The following is a 22,050-nucleotide window of genomic DNA, read 5'->3' on the forward strand; positions in this document are numbered from 1 at the left end:
GGACCAAGGTAGGAAGTCCAAGATCCAGTGGTGATCTGAAAAAGCAAGAGATGGAGCTCTGACTTTGCGGCATCCCCATGGTCAGCAGAGTTGGGGAGCAGCCCACCCCTTTAGACAAGCCTGGCTCTCTGGTCTATCCTCACCCTGCGCTCCCTTCACCAGTTTCTCTTAAATGCTGGGTCCTGCAAGCCTGGCAGGTTTCTATTTCTGCCTCAGTTTACCCTGCATCCCTCCCAGCAGGAGAGACAGTAGTTCCTGACTCTGAACTGTGGCTTTAAGAAGAGAAGAGGAGCAAGGAGGCCACCCTTCTGGGCACCTGGGGTTCCTGGAGAGACAGGAGGGGACCACGGCCTAGAGAGGGAAGCACTGACCTGGGCATGTGGCGTGTGACTGCGCCAGTTCTACATGCTCATTCCAGTTCAGGCAACTGTTCCTCCAGAATACACAGCTATTGACTCATTTAAAACGAATGGAGCTGGCCAGGCACAGTGGCTCACGCCTGTAATGCCAGCACTTTGGGATGCCGAGGTGGGCAGACCACCTGAGGTTAGGAGTTCGAGACCAGCTTGGCCAACATGGCAAAACCCAGTCTCTACTAAAACTACAAAAATTAGTCAGATATGGTGGTGCATACCTGTAATCCCAGCTACTCTTGAGGCTGAGGCAGGAGAATTGCTTGAACTCAGGAGGCGGAGGTTGCAGTGAGGTGATATCGCACCACTGCACTCCAGCCTAGGCGGTAGAGTGAGACTCCCTCTGAAAAATAAATAAATAAATAAATAAATAAATAAATAAATAAATAAATGGAGCTGATTAAGACAGTAGTCCCCAACCTTTTTGGCACTAGGGACCAGTTTCATGGAAAACAGTTTTTCCATGGATAGGGAACTGGGCTGGGGGGGATGGTTTTGGGATGATACAAGCACATTACATTTATTGTGTACTTTATTTCTATTATTATTACATTGTAATATGTAATGAAATAATTATACAACTCATCATCATGTAGAATCAGTGGCAACCCTGAGCTTGTTTTCCTGCAACTAAGTGGTCCCATCTGGGGCGTGATGGGAGATGGTGACAGATCATCAGGCATTAGTTAGATTCTCATAAGGAGCATGCAGCCTAGATCCCTCACATGTGCAGTTCACAATAAGGTTCATGCTCCTATGAAAATCTAATGCTGCCACTGATCTGACAGGAGGTGGAGCTTGGGTGGTAATGTGAGCAATAGGGAGTGGCTGCAGATACAGATGAAGCTTCACTGCTCACTCACCACTCACCTTCTGTTGTACTGCCTGGTTCCTAACAGGCCATGGACCAGTACCAGCCTGTGGCTGTGGGGGCTTGGTACCCCTGAAATAAGGGGAACCCCCAAAGTAGCCCTATCTAATAGTTAATCTAGAGAGCTGAGTCAGGGACTTCTTTGGAAAATGTTGGATCTCATTTCTCGGGATGTCTCACAGCATTCTTTTGTGACTTTAACTTATCTTTCAAGATAAAGTTGACACACATCCACATATATAAAATCACTCCCTTTCAGTCTTGGAATCTGCTTTGTGAGATGCAGCTCCTCTGGCAAGTGATGAGGTAGAAAGATGAATCAGGAAGAGGAAGGATGTGAGTGGCTGTGGCCTTTCTGAGCCCTGTTACTTTCTCACCTTAGAATTCCTGTATCATCCAAGACTGTTTCACTCTTCTGCACCTCTTGCAGAGGCCATTATCTCTCCCAGGAACACAATTAAACTCCATCCCTTCTTCCCATGGTGAACTCTAGTTCGTCCTTCAAAACAGCCCAGGAGTTTTCTGACCTCTCCAAGGCTGGGTTAGATGGCCCCTCTGTTTTCCCTTGCACTCACCAATTTCCCTACTCTTACCATACCTTATTGATCTTATTCCTGTGTCTCCTCCTACACTTTAAGTTTCTCAAGGGCAGCTGGAATCAATCCATTCAAGTTTTAATTCCAGCTCCACCATTACCAGTAAGACTTGGCAAGCCACTAAAATTCAATTATTTCATCTGTAACACGGGGATAATAATTTCTGCCTTATTGGCTTGGCTTGGTGATTCAAATTTGTAAAATAGGTGGGGAGCAGTGGCTCACACCTGTAATCCCAGCACTTTGGGAGGCCAAGGCAGGTGGATCACTTGAAGTCAGGAGTTCAAGACCAGCCTGACCAACATGTGTGAAACCCTGTCTCTACCGAAAATACAAAATTAGCCAGGCCTGGTGGCACACACCTGTAAACCCAGCTACTTGGGAGACTGAGGCAGAAGAATTGCTTGAACCTGGGAGGCAGAGGTTGCAGTGAGCTGAGATTGCACCATTGCACTCCAGCCTGGGCAGCAAGAACGAAACTCCATCTCAAAAAAAAAAAAAAAAAAATTGTAAAATATTTGGCCAGGCACAGTGGCTCTCACCCATAATCCCAGAACTTTTAGAGGCCAAGGCTTGAGCCTAGGAGTTTGAGACCAGCATGGGCAACATGGCAAGACTCTTTCTCTACAAAATAAAGAAAATAAAAAATGAAATAAAATTTGTAAGATACTTCAAACCATGCCTGGGAGATAAATGCTCAATAAATATGAGCTATAATAAAAATAAAAATAATTGTTGCAATTACTATTATTTATCTCTTTAATCTCAACGTCTAGCACAGAAGTTGGTATGAAGTAAGCAGTCAGTGTTAAATAGAACTGTGGTTAATGCATTAACTGTGGTGAACCTAGAACTGTGCTGTTCTATGTAGTAGCCACCAGCTACATGTGTCTGTTGAGCACTTGAAATGAAGTATGTTGTAAGTGCAAAAACACAGTGTTGAAGACTTAGCATGTAAAACAGAAAGTAAGATAACTCATAAATAATTTTTTATTTTTATTTTTTTGAGACAGGATCTCAGGCTGGAGTGCAGTGGCACAATCTTGGCTCACTGCAGCCTCAACCTCCCAGGCTCAAGCAATCCTCCCATCTCAGCCTCCTGAGTAGCTGGGACTACAGGCGTTCACCACCACACCCAGCTAATTTTGTTTATTTTTTATAGAGATGATGTCTTGCTATGTTGCCCAGGCTGATCTTGAACACCTGGGCTTGAGCAATCCTCCTGCCTTGGCCTCTCATAGTACTGGGATTTACAGGCATGAGTCACCATGCCCGGCATAATAATTTTTTATATTAATTACATGTTGAAGTAATAAGATTTTGAATGTTTTAGGTTAAGTGAGATATATTCTTGTTTGTTTGTTTGAGACGGAGTTTCTCTCTTGTCGCCCAGGCTGGAGTGCAATGGCACAATCTCGATTCACTGCAACCTCCGCCTCCTGGGTTCAGGCGATTCTCTTGCCTCAGCCTCCTAAGTAGCTGCAAATTACAGGCACCCGCCACCGCGCTCAGCTAATTTTGGTATTTTTAGTAGAGAAGGGGTTTCATCATGTTGGCCAGGATGGTCTCGAACTCCTGACCTCAGGTGATGTGCCAGCCTCGGCCTCCCAAAGTGCTGGGATTACAGGCATAAGCCACCGTGCCTGGCCAAGTGAAATATATTCTTAAAAATAATCTTATCTGCTTGCTTTTACTTTTTAAAATGAGATGCCAGGAAGTTTAAAGTTACAAATGTGGTGGCTGTATTATCTTTCTATTGGACAGCACAGACCTATTCATTCTTAACCTACTGTTACTATAGTAAATCTTCACACAACCTCATTTATGCTCAAATATGGTGTAAGCTCTAGGAGTGTCAGTAATTCATTTAGGATGATGATTCATTGAGAATCAAAAGTACATCCAATTGGTTTGTAAAGGATTTACCATGCAGGGTTAATAAGCTAGTGTACAGAAGTATGTCGAAAAGGGACTAAAGTTTTACTGGGATTTTCCAGGTTCGCTGTGATCCTGAGATTCAAGAACTGCGTCAGTGGCAGAAGAAACTTCGCGAGGCCAAGCACATTCACCAGCGAGTCAAAATTTTCTGGGCCAAGCAAGAACAAAAAGGTAAGTTGCTGGATTCACAGTCCTTAGTTCATTCAAGAAAAGCCTGATTCTTATTCCAGGCTCAAGAAGGAGGCCCTCTGAGCTTTTGTGAGGTCCTTGTCTGCATGGAACTCAGCTTGTGCATGGGGGAAGTGGCTGCATATTAAGATTCTGCTCTGGAATGACAGAGGTGATGTGATATAATTTACAGGGCCATTTCTCTCCCACAGGGACAAATTCAGTGTCTCCCTGTGTCTGCAGGTTTCTATTTTTGAAGCTACAAGACATCAAGAATAACCCATTATTTTGGAAACACAGTGTCTATCAGTATGATGGATAGTTATAGTTATTCTTCTAAGTTGTTGATTGTGTGTCTGAACTCAGATGGTATTTTATGCTTGTCTTCTCCCCTTTTACGATGGCTAATTTTATGTGTCAACTTGACCGGGCTGTGAGATGCCCAGATTAAACGTTATTTCTAGATCTGTCAAGGTGTTTCCAGAGAGATTAGCATTTGAATTGATTGACCAAATAAAGCAGATGGACCTCCCTAATGGGCTTCATCCAATCTGTTAAGGGCCTGAATAGAACAAAATGGTGGAGGAAGGTTGCATGAACTCTGCCTGGCCATGTGAGCTGGGGCCTTGATCCTCTCCTGCCCTTGGTGCTGCTGGCTCACAGGGCTTCAAACCCAGACTAGAATCTACACTACTGGTTCTCTGGACTTCCTGGGTCTCTAGCTTGCAAATGGCAGATTGTGGGACTTCTCAGTCACCATAATTTCATGAGCCAATGTCTTCTTTTTTTTTTTGAGACAGAGTCTCACTCTGTTCGCCCAGGCTGGAGTGCAGCAGCATGACCTCGGTTCACTGCAACCTCCGCCTTCTGGGTTCAAGTGATTCTCCAGCCTCGGCCTCCTGAGTAGCTGGGATTACAGGCTTGCTCCACCACACCTGGGTAATTTTTGCATTTTTAGTAGACACAGGGTTTCACCATGTTGGCCAGGCTAGTCTTGAACTCCTGACCTCAAGTGATCTGCCGCCTCGGCCTCCCAAAGTGCTGGGATTACAGGCATAAGCCAGCGCGCTTGGCTGGTATGTTTTCTTTTCTTTTCTTTCCTTTTTTTTTTTTTTTTTTGAGATGGAGTCTCGCTCTGTCGCTCAGGCTGGAGTGCAGTGGCTCGATCTCAGCTCACTGCAACCTCCGCCTCCTGGAGTCAAGCAATTCTCCTGCCTCAGCCTCCCGAGTAGCTGGGATTACAGGCGCCTGCCACCATGCCTGGCTAATTTTTGTATTTTTAGTAGAGACAGGGTGTCACCATACATATTGGCCAGGCTAGTCTCAAACTCCTGACCTCAGGTGATCTGCCCACCACGGCCTCCCAAAGTGCTGGGATTACAGGCATGAGCCACCGCGCTCGACCTGATATGTTTTCAAATGGGGAAAATTAAATTGCAGAACTATAAGTTTTTATTCATATATAAAAAAATGCATGGCCTGTAATCCTAGGACTTTGGGGGCCTGAGGCAGGTGGATCACCTGAGGTCAGGAGTTCAAGACCAGCCTGGCCAACATGGTAAAACCCTGTCTCTACTAAAAATACAAAAATTAGCCAGGCGTGGTGGCGGGCACCTGTAATCCCAGCTACCTGAACCCAGAAGGTGGAGGTTGCAGTGAGCCGAGATCATGCTACTGCACTCCAGTCTAGGCAACACAGCCAGACTCCGTCTCAAAAAAAAAAAAAAAAAAAAAAAAAATATATATATATATATATATATATATATGCATGGAAACACAGAGATGCTAAACAGTCTCGAAGAAAATTATTGGTGGTTACCTTTGAGAATTTGGACCAAAGGGGTGGAACCACACTGTTGGAATCTTTTAGATAAGCACATAGTACTTTATAATTATGAGAAACTACAAAAAATAGTCATACATCCCTCAGCAGGCCACAGGCCATCATGCCTTGGGTCCTCTAACCTCCCCATCCTACCCTGTCCCCATCCTCCCTCAGTGGGCTACAGCCCCTCTAATCTCTTTTCTGTTCTTGCAATGTGCCAATGCCTTCTTCACCTTGGGACTCTGTACTTTCTATTCCTTTTTTTTTTTTTTTTTTTTCTGAGACAGGGTCTTGCTCTGTTACCCAGGCTGGAGTGCAGTGGTGCAATCTCGGCTCACTGCAACCTCCACCTCTGGGGTTCAAGTGATTCTCATGCCTCAGCCTCCCAAGTAGCTGGGATTACAGGCGTTTGCCACCATGCCCAGCTAATTTTCATTTTTTTTGTAGAGACGGAGTTTCACCATGTTGGCCAGGCTGGTCCTGACCTCCTGACCTCAAGTGATCCTACTTCCTCGGCCTCCAAAAGTGCTGGGATTACAGGCGTCAGCCACCGTGCCTATTGCTCAGCCAGGATGGAGAACCTAAGGAGATGTGAGATGCCCAGTTGTTTTGTGCTTTCTTTAAAATGTGGAGTCCTTTAGGCCTGTGCTCTCAGCTCTGGGCAACAAGTCCCGCTGATGCTTGACTATACAGCTGCTATTAGGTTGGTGCAAAAATAATTGCGGTTTTTGCCATTAAAAATAATGACATTAAATGCAATTACTTTTGCACCAACCTAAATTTATTTACTGGACAATTGTCTTCCCCACTAGCATGTAACCTACATGAAATAATAGGACACATTGACATCATGGTACCTCCTGATGTGATGTGTCTGCCTGGCTTAACTCCTAGTACAGTGCCTGGCACAAAGTGAGCATCAGATAATATCAGTTGAACGAATGAATGAATGGAGCTGTGAGGTTTAAACGAGTCAATAAACAGAAAGTTCCTGGTGCAGAGTAGGAGCACATCAAATTGGTGATCTAAGCTGCCCTTGTAAAGAAGCAGCTTGAGCTGTTACTGTTTGGCTGGCTCAGCACAGGCCTCTGTTCCATGCACAACTGCAGTTTCATTTGGCTTCAAAACTGGAAGGCAATCAGGGCTGTAATCAGTTTAAAGGTCGAGGAAAGTGCAGCATGCCTATTTCTTTCTCTTGGTCTGTATTCTTTGGATTTGATTTGCGGTTGGTTGATTGACTGATTGGGCTCACTTCGGAGCAGGGAGAATAGACTGGAGTTCATGCCGTTATCCAGCCCGCAGCAGAGGGGCTGGAGGGGCTGGTGGAAGCAATTCCATTTCCACCATCTGCTGCTGGCTTCCCGTGCCACCTTCCAAGGGCTCCGGAAGGAGCGAGCCATGCTCTCCAAACAAGAAACACCTCTTCAGTAAATACCCCAGTGTGAACCCATGGATGGGTTCCCATTTACGCTGAGACCGTGAAATGGCCTTTGGGCAAACAAGCCAATTCTAAAGTCTGTCCCCAGGTCTGTGATCAGTTAAGAAGGAAGTCAGGACAGCAGAAAGGACAGGTAAAGGACCGGGCTTTGGAGCTGGCCAGACCTGCCCTTGGAATCCTAACTACCATTTCTATCCATGTGACCCTGATCTAGTGAACTTCATGAAGCTTCAGTTTTCCGTTGTGCAAAATGGGACTAGTAATAATAGTGCCTATCTAATACAGGTGTTATTACAAGATTATAAGAGATGATGATATTTAGAACAAGTCCTGGCACATAGTTCCCATAAATGTTAGTTTTTGTCATCATAGCATTATTAAACTATTTGTGTTGATTTCTTCCAATAGACTCCAAGCTCCATGGGCTTTCATGTAGGACCATGTTTGTCTTATTCATCATGAGCCTGGCACAGAGCAGGTGGTCTGTACATATTTAGGGGATGAAGCTCTGGGCTTCATTTTACATATGAAGAAATTAAGTTCCAGCAAGATTGAGTGACTTGCCCAGGGTCACACAGCAGAGGACAGCCTGGGGCTGGGCCCAAGACTTCCCTTTCTCTGTCCAGTGTTCTAACACATCCTGGAGGACAGATGCAGAGAGCTAAGACATTCTCTTAGATTCTGCCCTCAGACCCAGCTTCTCAGGAATCTTCTGGAACATGACATACGACCTGTTCAGTTTCCTCTCTGGGCTTCAGAGTTCTTGCTGTTTATGTTTTCATGGACTGAAGCCTCCAGCTAGGGGCTGAATTATGAGAAGCAGAGTACAACCTGCTGCACACCAGGCAAAGCAGAACTTCTTGTTCTCTTTAACTGTCGCCGAGTTGAATCATTTCGTTAAGCTCATGTGCTAGAGTTACTTCCTATTTTAAACCTTATGAATCTGGGTAGTGTGGGGGGTTGCAAAATAAATCTCCCCAGCCAAGGTGACACCTCAATTAGACCTCAAAGGCTTGCAGTGAAGCAATTTGAAAATGGATGTTAAGCACATGCTAGTTCTCCTTTAGACTTGCAATAAAAAATAGTGGAGTGATTGCAAATGAAAATGGTTTTTCAACTTCATTAAAAAAAAAAAAAAAGCTCATCTATGTACAAATCCAGGAGACAGGCATATCTTTTTAAGTTGTTGCCATTTTATCCACATTGCGCTCCGGCATTTATAGTACAAATAGATTTTACCAAGTTCATAGCTTAGAGCAACCTTGGGCAGACAGGAGGTCTGAGGGAGAGTCACATCAGCTGTCGGGGTGGAATCGTGGTCATATATAGCCCGTCTCATGTTACAGTGAGTCAGAGACTGCCTGTCCCAAACAGTATTTTCTTCTAGGACGGAAGCGGTGTGAAGTTATCTTCAAGTCTCTATCCATCAGGACAGATGCAGGAATTATTTTAAAACGTGTATGGTAAGAATTTCAGCCAATGTAGTTTAAAATAAGATGCCCAAGTCATTTTTGAGATGTAGTAAAAAATACCATGTCTCGATTAATAGCATATTTTTAGCCTCACATAGTAATTGTTTTCAAATGTGCTTTGTAATTGAATATCCATATTTTATTTAGAAATCTAGTACGAGCAGGGAGAAAGAAACCATAGAAATTGTTCCCATAACGTCAGATTAAATTACATATATGTGTATATATATATATGCACACGTGTATATATACATCATATATATCATCAGATAAATTTATCATATATGTGTTTGTGTGTATATTCTTTATATATGCACAAATAATCTCTAAATAACTATCACTTCTTAATGTTTTGAAGAAAAGGCAGAGACTTGGAGGGAGAGATTGATCTGTCAAAGGAAATGAATTGTCTACTTTTTGTTTGCTTAACTGTTTATTTCCTACTTCATTCCAAGAATGGTTTTTAGTAGTTATGGAAATACACACAATATGATATTTTTAGGTAAAGGTGGTAATTAAGGAATAATTAAGATTAGGGAAAAAAATAAAGCCACTCAGTGCTGTAAGTAAAATACTTAACTTCAAGGCCTAGGCTGACAAATACAAATTATATATATTCAAAGTGTGCAACATGATGATTTAATATTTGTACACTGTATTAGTCCATTTTCACACTGCTATAAAGAATAGCTGGGACTGGGTAATTTATAAAGAAAAGAGGTTTAATTGATTTATAGTTCTGCATGGCTGGGAGGTCTCAGGAAACTTAAAATCATGGCAGAAGGCAAAAGGGAAGCAAGGCACGTCTTATATGGTGGCAGGAGAGAGAGAGAGTGAGGGGGGAACTGTCAAACATAAACCATCAGATCTCATGAGAACTCACTCACTTTCATAAGAACAGTATGGGGGAAACCTCCCCCATGATCCAATCACCTCCCACCAGATCCCTCCCTCCACACATGGAGATTACAATTCGAGATGAAATTTGGGTGGGGACACAGAGCCAAGCCGTATTATACATACTGTGTAATGATTACTACGATCAAATTAATGAACACATCCATCACCCTTAGTTATGATTTGTGTGTGTGTATGTGTGTGGTGAGAACCCTTAAAATCTGCTCTCTTACCAATTTTTAAATAAACAATTCAGTATTATTAACTGTAGTTACCATACTTTACATTAGATCCCCAGAACTTCTTCATCTTATAACTGAAAGTTTGTACCCTTTGACCAGCATAGAAGTTTCTTAGGAAAACATGCCAAGGTAAAGATGGAAATAGAATCTATTACATAAATTCACAGTGTCCATAAGAAAAAAGACAAACCATTTGTTCAGGAAATACTCAGCGCTTCCCTAATACATTATGCAATGTGAATCATGACCTCAAAAATATTCCTGTAATGAATAGAAATATGGCTCTGAGCTTCTAGGAAGCCACAACAATAAAGGAAATAGGATCATTAATGGTTTATTGTGTCCTCAAGATTAAGTGAGTTTCTTGGAAGCACACATTCCTGGAGCTGAGACTTGATTTTTCTTTCATAAAGAGGACACTGTAACATACTGAACACCATTTTATTCCCAAATATAGTAAGTTTCTTAGAGCAATGTTTCCTTCTAGAGGGAAAACATGAAAGCCCGGAGTAGAGGGTGGAGACTAGAGAAAGTTCTTTTCCCTAATTTTAATTTAGACCACAATGACAAATCCTAGCGATTAGGATTTCCCTGTGGTGTAAAGGCTATTCTTAAGATGAACACCTCATCTTAGCCACCCCACCTGCTTGTGACCTTAGGATATGCTGGAGGCTATGGTCACGGCTGTAATCCCGGCACTCTGGGAGGCCAAGATGGGAGAATTCCTTGAGCCTAGGAGTTCGACACCAGCCTGGGCAACACAATGAGACCCCGTCTCTACAAAAAATAAAATTAGCCAGGCGTGCTAGCACGCTCCTGTAGTCCCAGCTACTCAGGAAGCTGAGGTGGGAGGATTGCTTGAGCCTAGGAACCAGAGGCTGCACTGAGCGGTGACTGCACCACTGCACTCCAGCCTGGGTGATGAGCAAGACCTCATCTCAAAATAAATAAATAAATAAATAAATAAATAAATAAATAAGATATGCTGAAACTTAGTTCTTTCCTTCCTAGCCCATGTAATTGGGCTAGGAAGCCCGTGTAATTGTGCATTGCTGAGAGCAGAGAAGGATGTCTGCAACTAAGGAGTAGCTACGAGTGATGGAGCTTATACTATGTGCCAGACACTACACTAAGCATCTTATGTTTCCATGTAGTCCTCACACCTGGTATCTCAGAGAGGTGAGATCATCTCCATCGTACAGATGAGGAAACCGGGGCTGGGAGGATACACAGCTTGCACAAGTCCACACAGCCAGTCAGGCCGGAGACCAGGGATTTGAACCCGGATCTACCTGATGCCGAAGAGGCTAGGGCCATCCCAGGCCATGCTGTTCTGTAACTCAAGTGCCCAATAGACCACAGTGGTCCAGTGCAAAGCTTCCCAGCATGGTAACTAAGGACCCACAGGCTGGACAGCAGGCAGTGTCTGGCTCTGCCTCCCAGCCTGCACCCTGACACTGGAGTGACCACAGACCACTAGTATAGGGGAAGATTGGCAGTAGAGGAGGCTGAGAGCCCCATTCAAAGGCTGCAGGATCTACATGAGTGTTTTGGGGAGATATTTTCACTAAAGCAAGAAACCAGGGTTAAGTGAATAAGGATAAGAATATTCTTTTCTCCCTCTTTCCAAATCCTCTGTCCATCTACATTTGAGGAGCAGAGAAGGGTTTGGCCACCAGAGAGGGAACCTGGGTATGGGGAACACTCTAGCCTGTGGCTCAGGAAGTGGGTTCTAGCATTAGTTGAGAACCTTTGTGACCAACAGTCTATCATCTAACAAAAAAGGTCAAGTTTTAGTGATGTATTTTCCAAAGACAATCACTGTTGAGTATATCAGCCCATAGTTTTCCCATTCATCTATCAACATACACATATAGGCCAGGTGCGGTGGCTCACGCCTATAGCTCCAGCACTTTGGGAGGCCAAGGCAGGCGGATCACTTGAGGCTGGGAGTTTGAGACCAGCCTGGCCAACATGGTGAAACCCCGTCTCTACTAAAAATACAAAAAAATTAGCCGGGCGTGGTGGCACATGCCTGTAGTCCCAGCTACTCGGAAGGCTGAGGCATGAGAATTGTGTGAACCAGGAGGTGGAGGTTGCAGTGAGCCGAGATCACACTACTGCACTCTAGCCTGGGTGACAGAGCAAGACTCTGTCTCAAAAAAATTTAAAAAGTAAATGTATATATATTTATAAACATGTAACCATATTATATATGCTGTACTGTAACTTGCTTGTTTTTTCTTCACTTGGCAATATATCATTGCCATCTGCTTCATGCCAGCACACACAGATCTATCCCATTATTTTTAGTGGCTCCATAAAAATGATAGCACTGTACCATACTTTCGTAAAACCGATTCCTATGAATGGATAGTTGGCTTGTATTATGAACAATGCTCCATAAGCATTGTTGTAGCTATATTCTAGCTTACTTGTAGAAGTATTTCTTTTTCTTTTCTTTTTTTTTTTTTTTTTGAGACAGAGTCTCACTCTGTCGCCCAGACTGAAGTGCAATGGCACAGTCTTGGGTCACTGCAACATCCGCCTCCCGGGTTTAAGCGATTCTCCTGCCTCAGCCTCTTGAGTAGCTGGAATTATAAGCGAGTGCACCACACCCGGTTAATTTTTGTATTTTTAGTAGAGACGGGGTTTCACCATGTTGGCCAGGCTGGTCTCGAACTCCTGACCTCAGGTGATCCACCCACCTCGGCCTCTTAAAGTGCAGGAATTACAGGCGTGAGCCACCATGCCCAGCCTTGTAGAAGTATCTCTATAGCATAAATTCCTAGAAGTGGAATTGCTGGGTCAAAGGACACGCACATATTAAATTTAGACAGTGATCACAATACTGTCATCCAAAAATGTTATATTAATTTATACTTAATGCTACCAACCCACTGTGGGACTTTTGATGGGTGATGTCATCTTTGTGCTACATTTTCTCTACTTGTAAAATGAGAATTCTTATGCCTCAGTAATAATTCTAAATGAGGTCATTGTTTTGATAGGACCAGGGCTCCTTCAGAAGAAATATATCTGTAAATCTAAGGTGTCATTTTCATTTTTTTCTTTCATAGTTCCTCAAAACTTAGTTCCTTCTCCATTTTAACCTGCAAAATAAATAATTTGATTAAGAGACATCTAGTGACTTCATGCCTTGGCACTGCCTTCATCAGTTCTATTTTTAGGACTCACCAGTGTCTGGGGATGTTTGGATGACATCAACTTTTACACATCTTTTCATTTAAAATTTGCAAAAGTCTGCACAGCTATGACATGACACAAGCCTCCTACTGAAATGCCTGAAGATCCCTACTGTTCTGAGATTAAAAAATAAAAGATGATTTCCTTTCTTGATGATTTGTCCTAAAAGTTCAAGATCCTATATTTAAGTTTATGTGAATGACCACTTCCAACTTCATGAGCTTCACCTCTGATGTGATCTCGGCTCACTGCAACCTCCGCCTCCCGGGTTCGAGTGATTCTCCTGCCTCAGCCTCCCGAGTAGCTGGGACTACAGGCGCACGCCACCATGCCTGGCTAATTTTTGTATTTTTAGTAGAGACGGGGTTTCACCATGTTGGCCAGGATGCTCTTGATCTCTTGACCTTGTGATCCGCCCGCCCTGGCCTCCCAAAGTGCTGGGATTACAGGCGTGAGCCACTGTGCCCAGCCGATGCAGAATGCTTTTGAAGGATATAGATAAATCTACAAACCCCTAGACGGCTCATGACCAGATTGGGCTAAGTTTCCCATTTCTCACTGTGCAACCTCAAGCAGGTTACTTAACCTCTCTGTGACTCAGTTTGTCTGGCAATACAATGGCAATACTAATACTAGTAACCAAGCCATAGAGTTTTTGTGAGGATTAAATGAACTGGAATAGTGCCTGGCCCATAATAAGTGATCAATAAATGATAATTATTATTAATTAAGCAAAGCATTCAACATATGGTTAATATATATTGTTAAGAATATTGGCAGCCAGGTGCAGTTGCTCATGCCTGTAATACCAACACTTTGGGAGGCCAAGATGGGAGGATCACTCGAGAGCCCAGGAGTTCGAGACCAGCCAGGGCAACATAGGGAGACTGTCTCTACAAAAAATATGAAAACTAGCTGGGTATGGTGGTCTGTGCGTGTGGTCCCAGCTACTTGGGAGGCTGAGGCAGGAGGATCTCTTGGTCTTGGGAGGTCGAGGCTTCAGAAAGCCATGATCACGCTGCTGTACTCCAGCCTGGGCAACAGAGTAAGACCCTGTCTCAAAAAAATAAAAATAAAAATAAAAATATTGGCTTTGGAGGGTATGACAGAACCGAGCTCCTGCCTTTTACCATCAGGATGGTTCCTGGGCAAGTTGTTAATCCTCTCCAAGCTGTTTTCTCCTCTGTTGTGTGGGGACAATTAGGATCTGTCACAAAGGGCTACTGTGAGGATTAAGTAAAACAGCCATGTATGGAATTAAACAGATCTCTGGCACAAAGTGAATGGTCAATAACTGGTGGCTGGTTTTAGTAATATTTTTAAAGCTGTCAGCAAAAATAAAGTTTGTATTCCAGGTAATTTCTGTACAGCAGTGGTTCTCAATGCTGGCTGCAGATTAGAATCTCCTGGGGGAAATTTATAAGCTGTGTCAGGCTAGAGGCCAGAAAAAGTGATTACATGGGTTTATTCTTAGTAGAGAATGTGTTGTAACCACATCAGCAAAGCCCTAATACTATGGATTAGCTACAAGATCCCAGTAATAGCTTTGGATTCAAAATCTTCCTTTGCGAGGCTCTTCTCACTAATGCAGTTTCATTTGGTCTAAAATTCAGGGGATCTGAGTTCCTGTTCGACTCTACAATTTACCAGCTACATGGACCTTGCTTTCTGCTTTGAAAAATTGAATGGTTGAATCAGGAAACCTCTATAACAGCAAAACAGAATATCCCATAGGTGTTTGCTGTAGAATCTCCTGCCTCCTAGGCAAGAGGCCTGCTGCCTGGGCGAATCTAAACCTTGAAAACCTGTTGCTGCTGTTTTGGTGGCTGTTGCCGGGTTTGGGAGTTTGGTCTCAACGTTGAAGGCAAGAACAATAGGTGGTGAACGTTCTGCTCACTACTGGGCTTTTGTTGGGGAAAGCGAGGTGGGATCACTGCGGGAGGCAGAGAGTAAATCCGGAAGTTTAGAGAGTGAGGCAGAGAAGAGGGAGGCATGAATTCGGTATTTGGCAATTTGGGAAAGTTTGGAGGAAAAGAGTAGAGAGGTTTAAAGCAGATTTTTGTGAAGTTTGATCACATGTTTGAGAAGGTAGGAAGCACATATTCTGGAAGGAGGCTCCTCCTGTCACTACATTTGAACCTGTCACACCCAGAATGACTCTTTCTGAATGCAAGTTGGAGCCAACCGGGAGGGCAATGGGAAATTCTGTCTGCCTTGTCAAGCTGTGGCCCGGCCTACAGGAGAGCATCGCCTACCTGTGGCTGCCAAACGCTGGGTGTCTGCAAAGATCCGCAATCCTCATAGCAGCTCTGATTTAGAGTGCCAACTACATGCCAGGCACTTTGCATATATTATTTCTAATCTTCACAGCAAACAGAATGAGTAGAAATTATTATTGCCCAGCCGGGCACAGTGGTTCACGCCTGTAATCCCAGCTCTTTGGGAGGCCAAGGTGGGCAGATCACTTGACGTTAGGAGTTCGAGACCAACCTGGCCAACATGGTGAAACCCTGTCTCTACTAAAAATACAATAATTAGCCAGGCGTGATGGCGGGCGCCTGTAATCCCAGCTACTTGGGAGGCTGGGGCTGCAGAATTGCTCGAACCTAGGAGGCGGAGGTTGCAGTGAGGCAAGATCACACCACTGCACTCCAGCCTGGGCCACAGAGTGAGACTCGATAGCAAAAAAAAAAAAAAAAAAGGAAGCTATTATTGCCCCTGTCTTTCAGAGGAGGAAACTGTGTCTCAGAGGTTAAATCATTCACCTTTGGTCACACAGCTTTGAAGTGGCAGAACTGAGAAAATTAATTAATTAATTTATTTATTTTGGAGATAGGGTCTCACTCTGTCATTCAGGATGGAGTGCAATGGCATGATCTTGGCTCACTGCAACCTCTGCCTCCGGGGTTCAAGGGTTCCTCCTGCCTCAGCCTCCCGAGTAGCTGGGATTACAGGCGCGCACCACCACACCCGGCTAATTTTTGTATTTTTAATAGCAATGAGGTTTTACTATGTTGGCCAGGCTGGTCTCGAACTCCTGATCACAAGTGATCCACCCTCCTCGGCTTCCCAAAGTGCTGGGATTACAGGTGTGAGCCACCACACCCGGCCAATCACCCAGGATTTTAATAATTTATTTTGTTTATTGTCTATGTGACTGCACTAGAATGTAAGTTCTCTGACAGCAGGGACCTTTCTTTCCTATTTTGTTCACTGCTCTATCCTCAGCATCTAGAAGAGTGCCCAGCACATGGTAGACAGTCAAGGAATACTTGTTGGTTGAATGAATGGATCTGTGTTACATAACCTCCTTCCCAGATCAGCCAGCTTGCCAAACACTCTATGGGCAAGTAAACAGAACTGAGGCTGGACACAGTGGCTCACACCTGTAATCCCAGCATTTTGGGAGGCCAAGTTTGGAGGACCACTTGAAGAGTTCGCGACTAGCCTGGGCAATGTTAAGAGACCCTGTATCCACTAAAAAAATAAAAAATAAATAACTGGGTAGAGTGGTGCATGCCTGTAGACCCAGCTGCTCAGGAGGCTGAAGCAGGAGGACCTCTTAAAGCTCAGGAGGTTGAGGCTGCAGTGAGCTATGGTTGTGCCACTGCACTCCAGCCTGGGAGACAGAGCAAGACCCTGTCTCCAAAAAAAGAAAAATAAAGCAAACAGAACTGTTTCCAAAAAAAAAAAAAAAAATTAAGGGAAGCTATATGCTTACATATAATATATAAATGGATAAAGACCTCCTGTAATCTCAGCACTTTGGGAGGCCAAGGCTGGTGGATCACCTGAGATCAGGAGTTCAAGACCAGCCTGGGCAACATGGTGAAACCCTGTCTCTACTAAAAATACAAAAATTAGCTGGGCATGGTGGCAGGCACCTGTAATCTCAGCTACTCAGAAGGCTGAAGCAGGAGAATCGCTTGAACCCGGGAGGTGGAGGTTGCAGTGAGCCAAGATCGCGCCATTGCACTCCAGCCTGGGTGACAGAGCAAGACTCCGTTTCAAAAAATAATAATAAAGAAAGAAAGAAAGACAAAAAGTCCATTAAAATATAATCCCCAGATGCTAGTAGTGATTATCTCTGGGTGGTTGTAATGCAGGCGATTGATGAGTTGATTGATTTTTGCCTTTTTTTCTAAACAGAAATGCAAGTGATTATTTTTCTTTTTCGATTATCCATAATTTCTAAAAATAATAAAAAGGAGTGTTTGTTTACATTCATTGTTCACTTACTATGAGGCAAGAATTTTCCCAAGCACTTTACTAGTAGCAGCTCAATTATTCTTTACACCTTTGAAGTAGTTACTGCTGTGGTCTCCATTTTATAGATGAAGAAACTGAGGCAGAGAGAGGTCAAACAATATATCTGGGGCCACACAGCAAAAATGTAGCAGAACCAAGCAGCTTGACTCCAGAGTCCTCCCTCTCTCTCTCCTCATTAGGCTGCAATGCACAGATGTTATTTATGGAGTTCAAATGCTTGAGAGAAATCTGTTGGTGTTCAGTTTCCTACAAAGTCCATTAGGACTTCTGGTTGCATTGCCAAGGGCATGAAGCACAGGCTTCTTTATGCCTGTGAGCCTGTTTCAAAGAGTAATGATCCTGCCCACCAAATTGTCCCTGCTTCTCTCTGTGAGCACCAGTCCAAGGCTGTTGACACATGGTGTTCACCCTTAAGATCTAAATTTAGGATCTGAACAGCTAAAGCGTCTTGCCAGTTTTCAGATTCAACTCTCATTATCTCTTTTAAATTATCTTTTTAAAAATAATTTAAAACCTGTCCCCATATCAAAGCAATACATTCTCATTATGAAAAACACAGAATAGTACCAAGAGATCTAAAAAAGGTACCCACCTCACTGTCACTGGTAATACCTTGGTGGCTACGAAAACTTTTCAAAAATGCCTTACTTTGCCAGATCTGAGTAGGAGGGAGATGGGGGAGACTAAGGAATCTTTTGCATGAGCCCTACTGTTGCCACGTGCATTGGAATTGCCCTATTTTCTTCTCGTGGCATCCAGAGACTTGTCACTTAAGAGGTTTCAAAGTGACATTTGAAGCTGTTCACGATGAGCAGCTAATAATAGTAGAAAGAGTCCTAGGCTTAGAGTCCCAAGACCTGCATTGGAACCCTGGCTGGAAACTTCCTAGCTGTGTGTCCTTGAGGAAGGCACTTAACCTTCCTGATTGCTCATCTTTTAGATGCAGAATGAAATTAACACTCTCCCTGAAAGCCCAACTGAGAGACAAGTTTATTTGTGTTAAAACAACAACAACAACTTGAGCTAATTTCACCTACAAATTCTTACTGGCTATGTGACCTTAAACAAGTTACTTAACTCTTCTAGCTTTCAGTTTTTTCACCTGTAGAATGGAAATAAAAGTATCCCCCTCACTCTGGATTCCGAAATGAGATAATGCTTGTAATGAATATGCTTAGTCCAATGCCTCATAAACATTAGGTGCTCGATAATGATCAGTGTCTACCATTGTAAGCATCTTTTTTTTTTTTTTTTTTTTTTTGAGATGCAGTTTTGTTCTTGTCACCCAAGCTGGAGTACAGTGGTGCGATCTCAGCTCATTGCAACCTCCACATCCTGTGTTCAGGCAATTCTCCTGCCTCAGCCTCCTGAGTAGCTGGGATTACAGGCACCCACTACCATGCCCAGCCCATTTTTGTATTTTTAGTAGAGACGGGGTTTCACCATGTTGGCCAGGCTGGTCTTGAACTCCTGACCTCAGGTGATCCGCCCACCTCGGTATCCCAAAATGCTGGGATTACAGGTGTGAACCACCACACCCGGCCCCATATCATGTTTGAATCATTTTAGAGCAGTGTCTTTTCCCACTGAGTGGTGAAATCAGTTAGTGGGTTGCCACAAACATCTTGAAAAATGAAGTACAATATAGAGAAAATATCAACATGCTTTGCTTATTGTAAGGGAAATACTTTTTGGAGAAATACTTGTTTGAGATGTGTTTGTGCATAGTAAAAATAATGTAAAACATATTTTTTAAATTGAAGGTGGCAGTTTAAAAATATGAAAACCACTAAGTTAGATTATAAATTTGGTTCCCATGGTTTTAGATTTTCCCTGAATTTGCCAAGGTGGTGTGTCTTTGGCTTACAAACCAAGGTACCTTTGGGAAATAACCATATTAATGTACTTTAACATCTTCTGTAAAATTTTTTCTTTGGGTCAAAATCCATTAAATCCTTTTCAAAAATAAATCCATATGTGAAATGTCATCCAGCAAATGGTGCCAGGAAAAATGTTGGTTCTCTTGAAAGTGGTTTGCTTCTTCTCCGACTTTCCCTTTTTGCCTTGTTGGCCAGGATGCTCAGAGTTCAATGTGAAACTCATTTATAGCAACTTCTTAAATGGTATAGTTAGTATATCTAAATTCTCCATTTCTCTTCACGCTTGGTTTTCTTTTTCCATTTTGATTTACCATCTTTTATTATAAATTATCTCAAATCCTTTAAGGAAGGAAGCAGGATGTAAGTACATTCAGGAGGAAAACAGTTGTTTTCCTTGCTTATAACACAGACAGGTTGTGAACCTCAGATGAGATAATGTATGGGGAAGAACATTAAACACTGGGAAGCCTGGCCCAGGGGGAATTGTCATTAGAGCATATCTGACTCTTGCAAAGGTGTAAGTTTTGTCAGCTTTGTTGACAAGGAGAAGAGGGCTGGCATTTGTTTTAACAGAATTGTTAAAAATAACTTTCTTCTTAACTGATTGTAGAAGTAATACTTGCTCTTTGTAGAAAACTAAACAAAAAAGTGGATGATTCTGTCTCACCGCCTAGAGATGACCATTATTGAAATGTCATCTTTCTTTTTTTAAAAGTTTTATTGAGATATAATTCATATATCATGCAATTCAAAGTGTACAACTCAATGGCTTTTAGTATATTACAGATACTACAGATGTCACAGAATTTGCAACCATCACTAAATGAATTTTAGCACATTTTCATCACCCCTAAAAGAAACCTACACCCTTTAGCCATTATCTCCCAAGACTTCCATTCCTCCCAGCCCCAGACAACCACTAATCTACTCTGTCTCTTTATGGATTTGCCTGGTCTGGACAGTTCATATAAGTGGAATCATTCAATATGTAATCCTTTGTGACTGACTTCTTTCACTTAGCACAATGTTTGCAAAGTTTATCCATGTTGTAGCATGTGTCAGTACTTTACTCCTTTTTACGGCTTGTATTAGTCAGCTTAGGCCACCATAATAAAATACCACAGGCTTGACAGTTTAAACAACAGACATTTGTTCTCTCACAGTTCTGGAGACTGTAAGTCTGAGATCAAGGAACCAGCATGGTCAGGTTCTAGTGAGGGCTCTCTTCCCGACTTGCAGACAGCCACCTTCTTGCTGGGTCATCACATGGGAGAGGGAGCTCTCTGGTGTCTCTTCTTCTTCTTGTAAGGGTACCAGTTCTGCCAGATCAGGTATCTACCCTTAACCTTAATCATCTCCTTAAAGGTCCTATCTCCAATACAGTTAGATGGTGGGAGTTAAGGCTTCATCATATGAATTCTGAGGGACATAACTTACTGTGTAGCATGGCTGAGTAATATTCCATTGTATGAAGGTATCACATCTCACTTATCCATTAATCAATTGATGGGCATTTGAATTGTTTCCACTTTTTGGCTATTATGAATAATGCTGCTATGACTATTCATGTACAAGGTTTTGTGTACTCATATGCTTGCTCTTTTTTTTTTTTTTTTTTTTTGTGAGACAGGGTCTAGCTCTGTCACCCAGGCTGGAGTGCAGTGGCATGACCTCGGCTCACTGCAAGCTCCACCTCCCGGGCTCCAGGGATTCTCCCACTTCAGCCTCCCAAGTAGCTGGGATTACAGGCACCCGCCACCACGCCTGGCTAATTTTTGTATTTTTAGTAGTGACAGGGTTTCACTATGTTGGCCAGGCTGGTCTCGAACTCCTGACCTTAGGTGATCAGCCCGCCTTGGCCTCCCAAAGTGCTGGGATTACAGATGTGAGCCACTGTCTGGCCGGCCTTGTTGAAGACTTCAGAGTTGAACCCAATTTCATCTGGGCCACACAGCATCAGGAGGGCTTTATAGGAAAGATGAGGATGGGGCAGGTTGGAGATGGGTCGGATGACACAGTGGCAGTAAGAACTGACAAAAGTGGACAGATTTAGGAGACATTTATGGGGTAAAAATGACAAAGATGAGATCAGTGACCTTTTCTAAAAATGTAGCTTTGTTTGTAGATAAATGTATTTCTCATTGTAGTAAGTGGTTGAAAACGTTCACATTTTCTTATCAGTGGACCAGGGGGCTTCCTGTTAGAAAGAACACCAGTTGAAACTCAAAGGATGTTAATTCCCATCCTCTTTCTTCATGTTTGGTAAAAACAACAACAACAACAAACACCTTACCAAACATGAAGAAAGGGGATGGGAAGTTTTTTGTTTTGTTTTGTTTTGTTTTGTTTTTGAGACAGGGTCTTGCTGTGTCTCCCAGATTATAGCACAGTGGCACAATCTTGGCTCACTGCAACTGCTGCCTACTGGGCTAAAGTGATCCTCCCACCCCAGCCTCCCTAGTAGCTGGGACTACAGGCACATGTCACCATGCCCGACGAATTTTTGTAGTTTTTGTAGAGGTTTTGCCACATTGCCCAGGCTGGTCTCGAACTCCTGGGCTCAAGAGATCAGCTCGCGTCGGCCTCCCAAAGTGCTGGGATTACAAGTGTGAGCCACCACGCCCTGTCAGTTTAGTTTCTATTCCTTGAAGTTTCTTGACGTTAGCCCTATCTGCCCTGGGTTCTGAGTCAGCCATCAAGATGAGTGAATCTTGTCTCGCAATCCCTAAGTACAGATTGAAATAATTTCTCAATTGTTTATTAATTTGTTAGCCTTGTAGAGGAGCTGTTTAAAAATAAACTGGAGGGTTTGTCTCTGTTGTTCTTAAAGGCAG

The 22,050-nt window shown here is 43.2% G+C and overlaps 1 protein-coding gene across 12 annotated transcripts in view; it reads left to right on the plus strand.

The window, feature by feature from the left end:
• Positions 1-22,050, plus strand: part of IQCK (IQ motif containing K) — a 139,729-nt gene that overhangs the window by 105,392 nt on the left and 12,287 nt on the right. For 6 of the 12 annotated variants that reach the window (XR_010137839.1, XM_054534819.2, XM_054534816.2 and 3 more), the window contains 2 exons: positions 3,878-3,989; positions 8,637-8,712. Coding sequence is in view for 11 of the 12 variants with exons in the window: in XM_054534819.2 (XP_054390794.1) it covers positions 3,878-3,989; positions 8,637-8,712 (188 nt within the window). In the remaining variant the exon portion in view is untranslated. The remainder of the gene's footprint in view (positions 1-3,877; positions 3,990-8,636; positions 8,713-22,050) is intronic. The other 6 variants (XM_009250522.4, XM_024241409.3, XM_003778574.5 and 3 more) reach the window with 1 other exon arrangement.

Source organism: Pongo abelii, chromosome 18 (assembly GCF_028885655.2).
Source record: "Pongo abelii isolate AG06213 chromosome 18, NHGRI_mPonAbe1-v2.0_pri, whole genome shotgun sequence".
In the NCBI taxonomy this organism is placed as follows: domain Eukaryota; kingdom Metazoa; phylum Chordata; class Mammalia; order Primates; family Hominidae; genus Pongo; species Pongo abelii.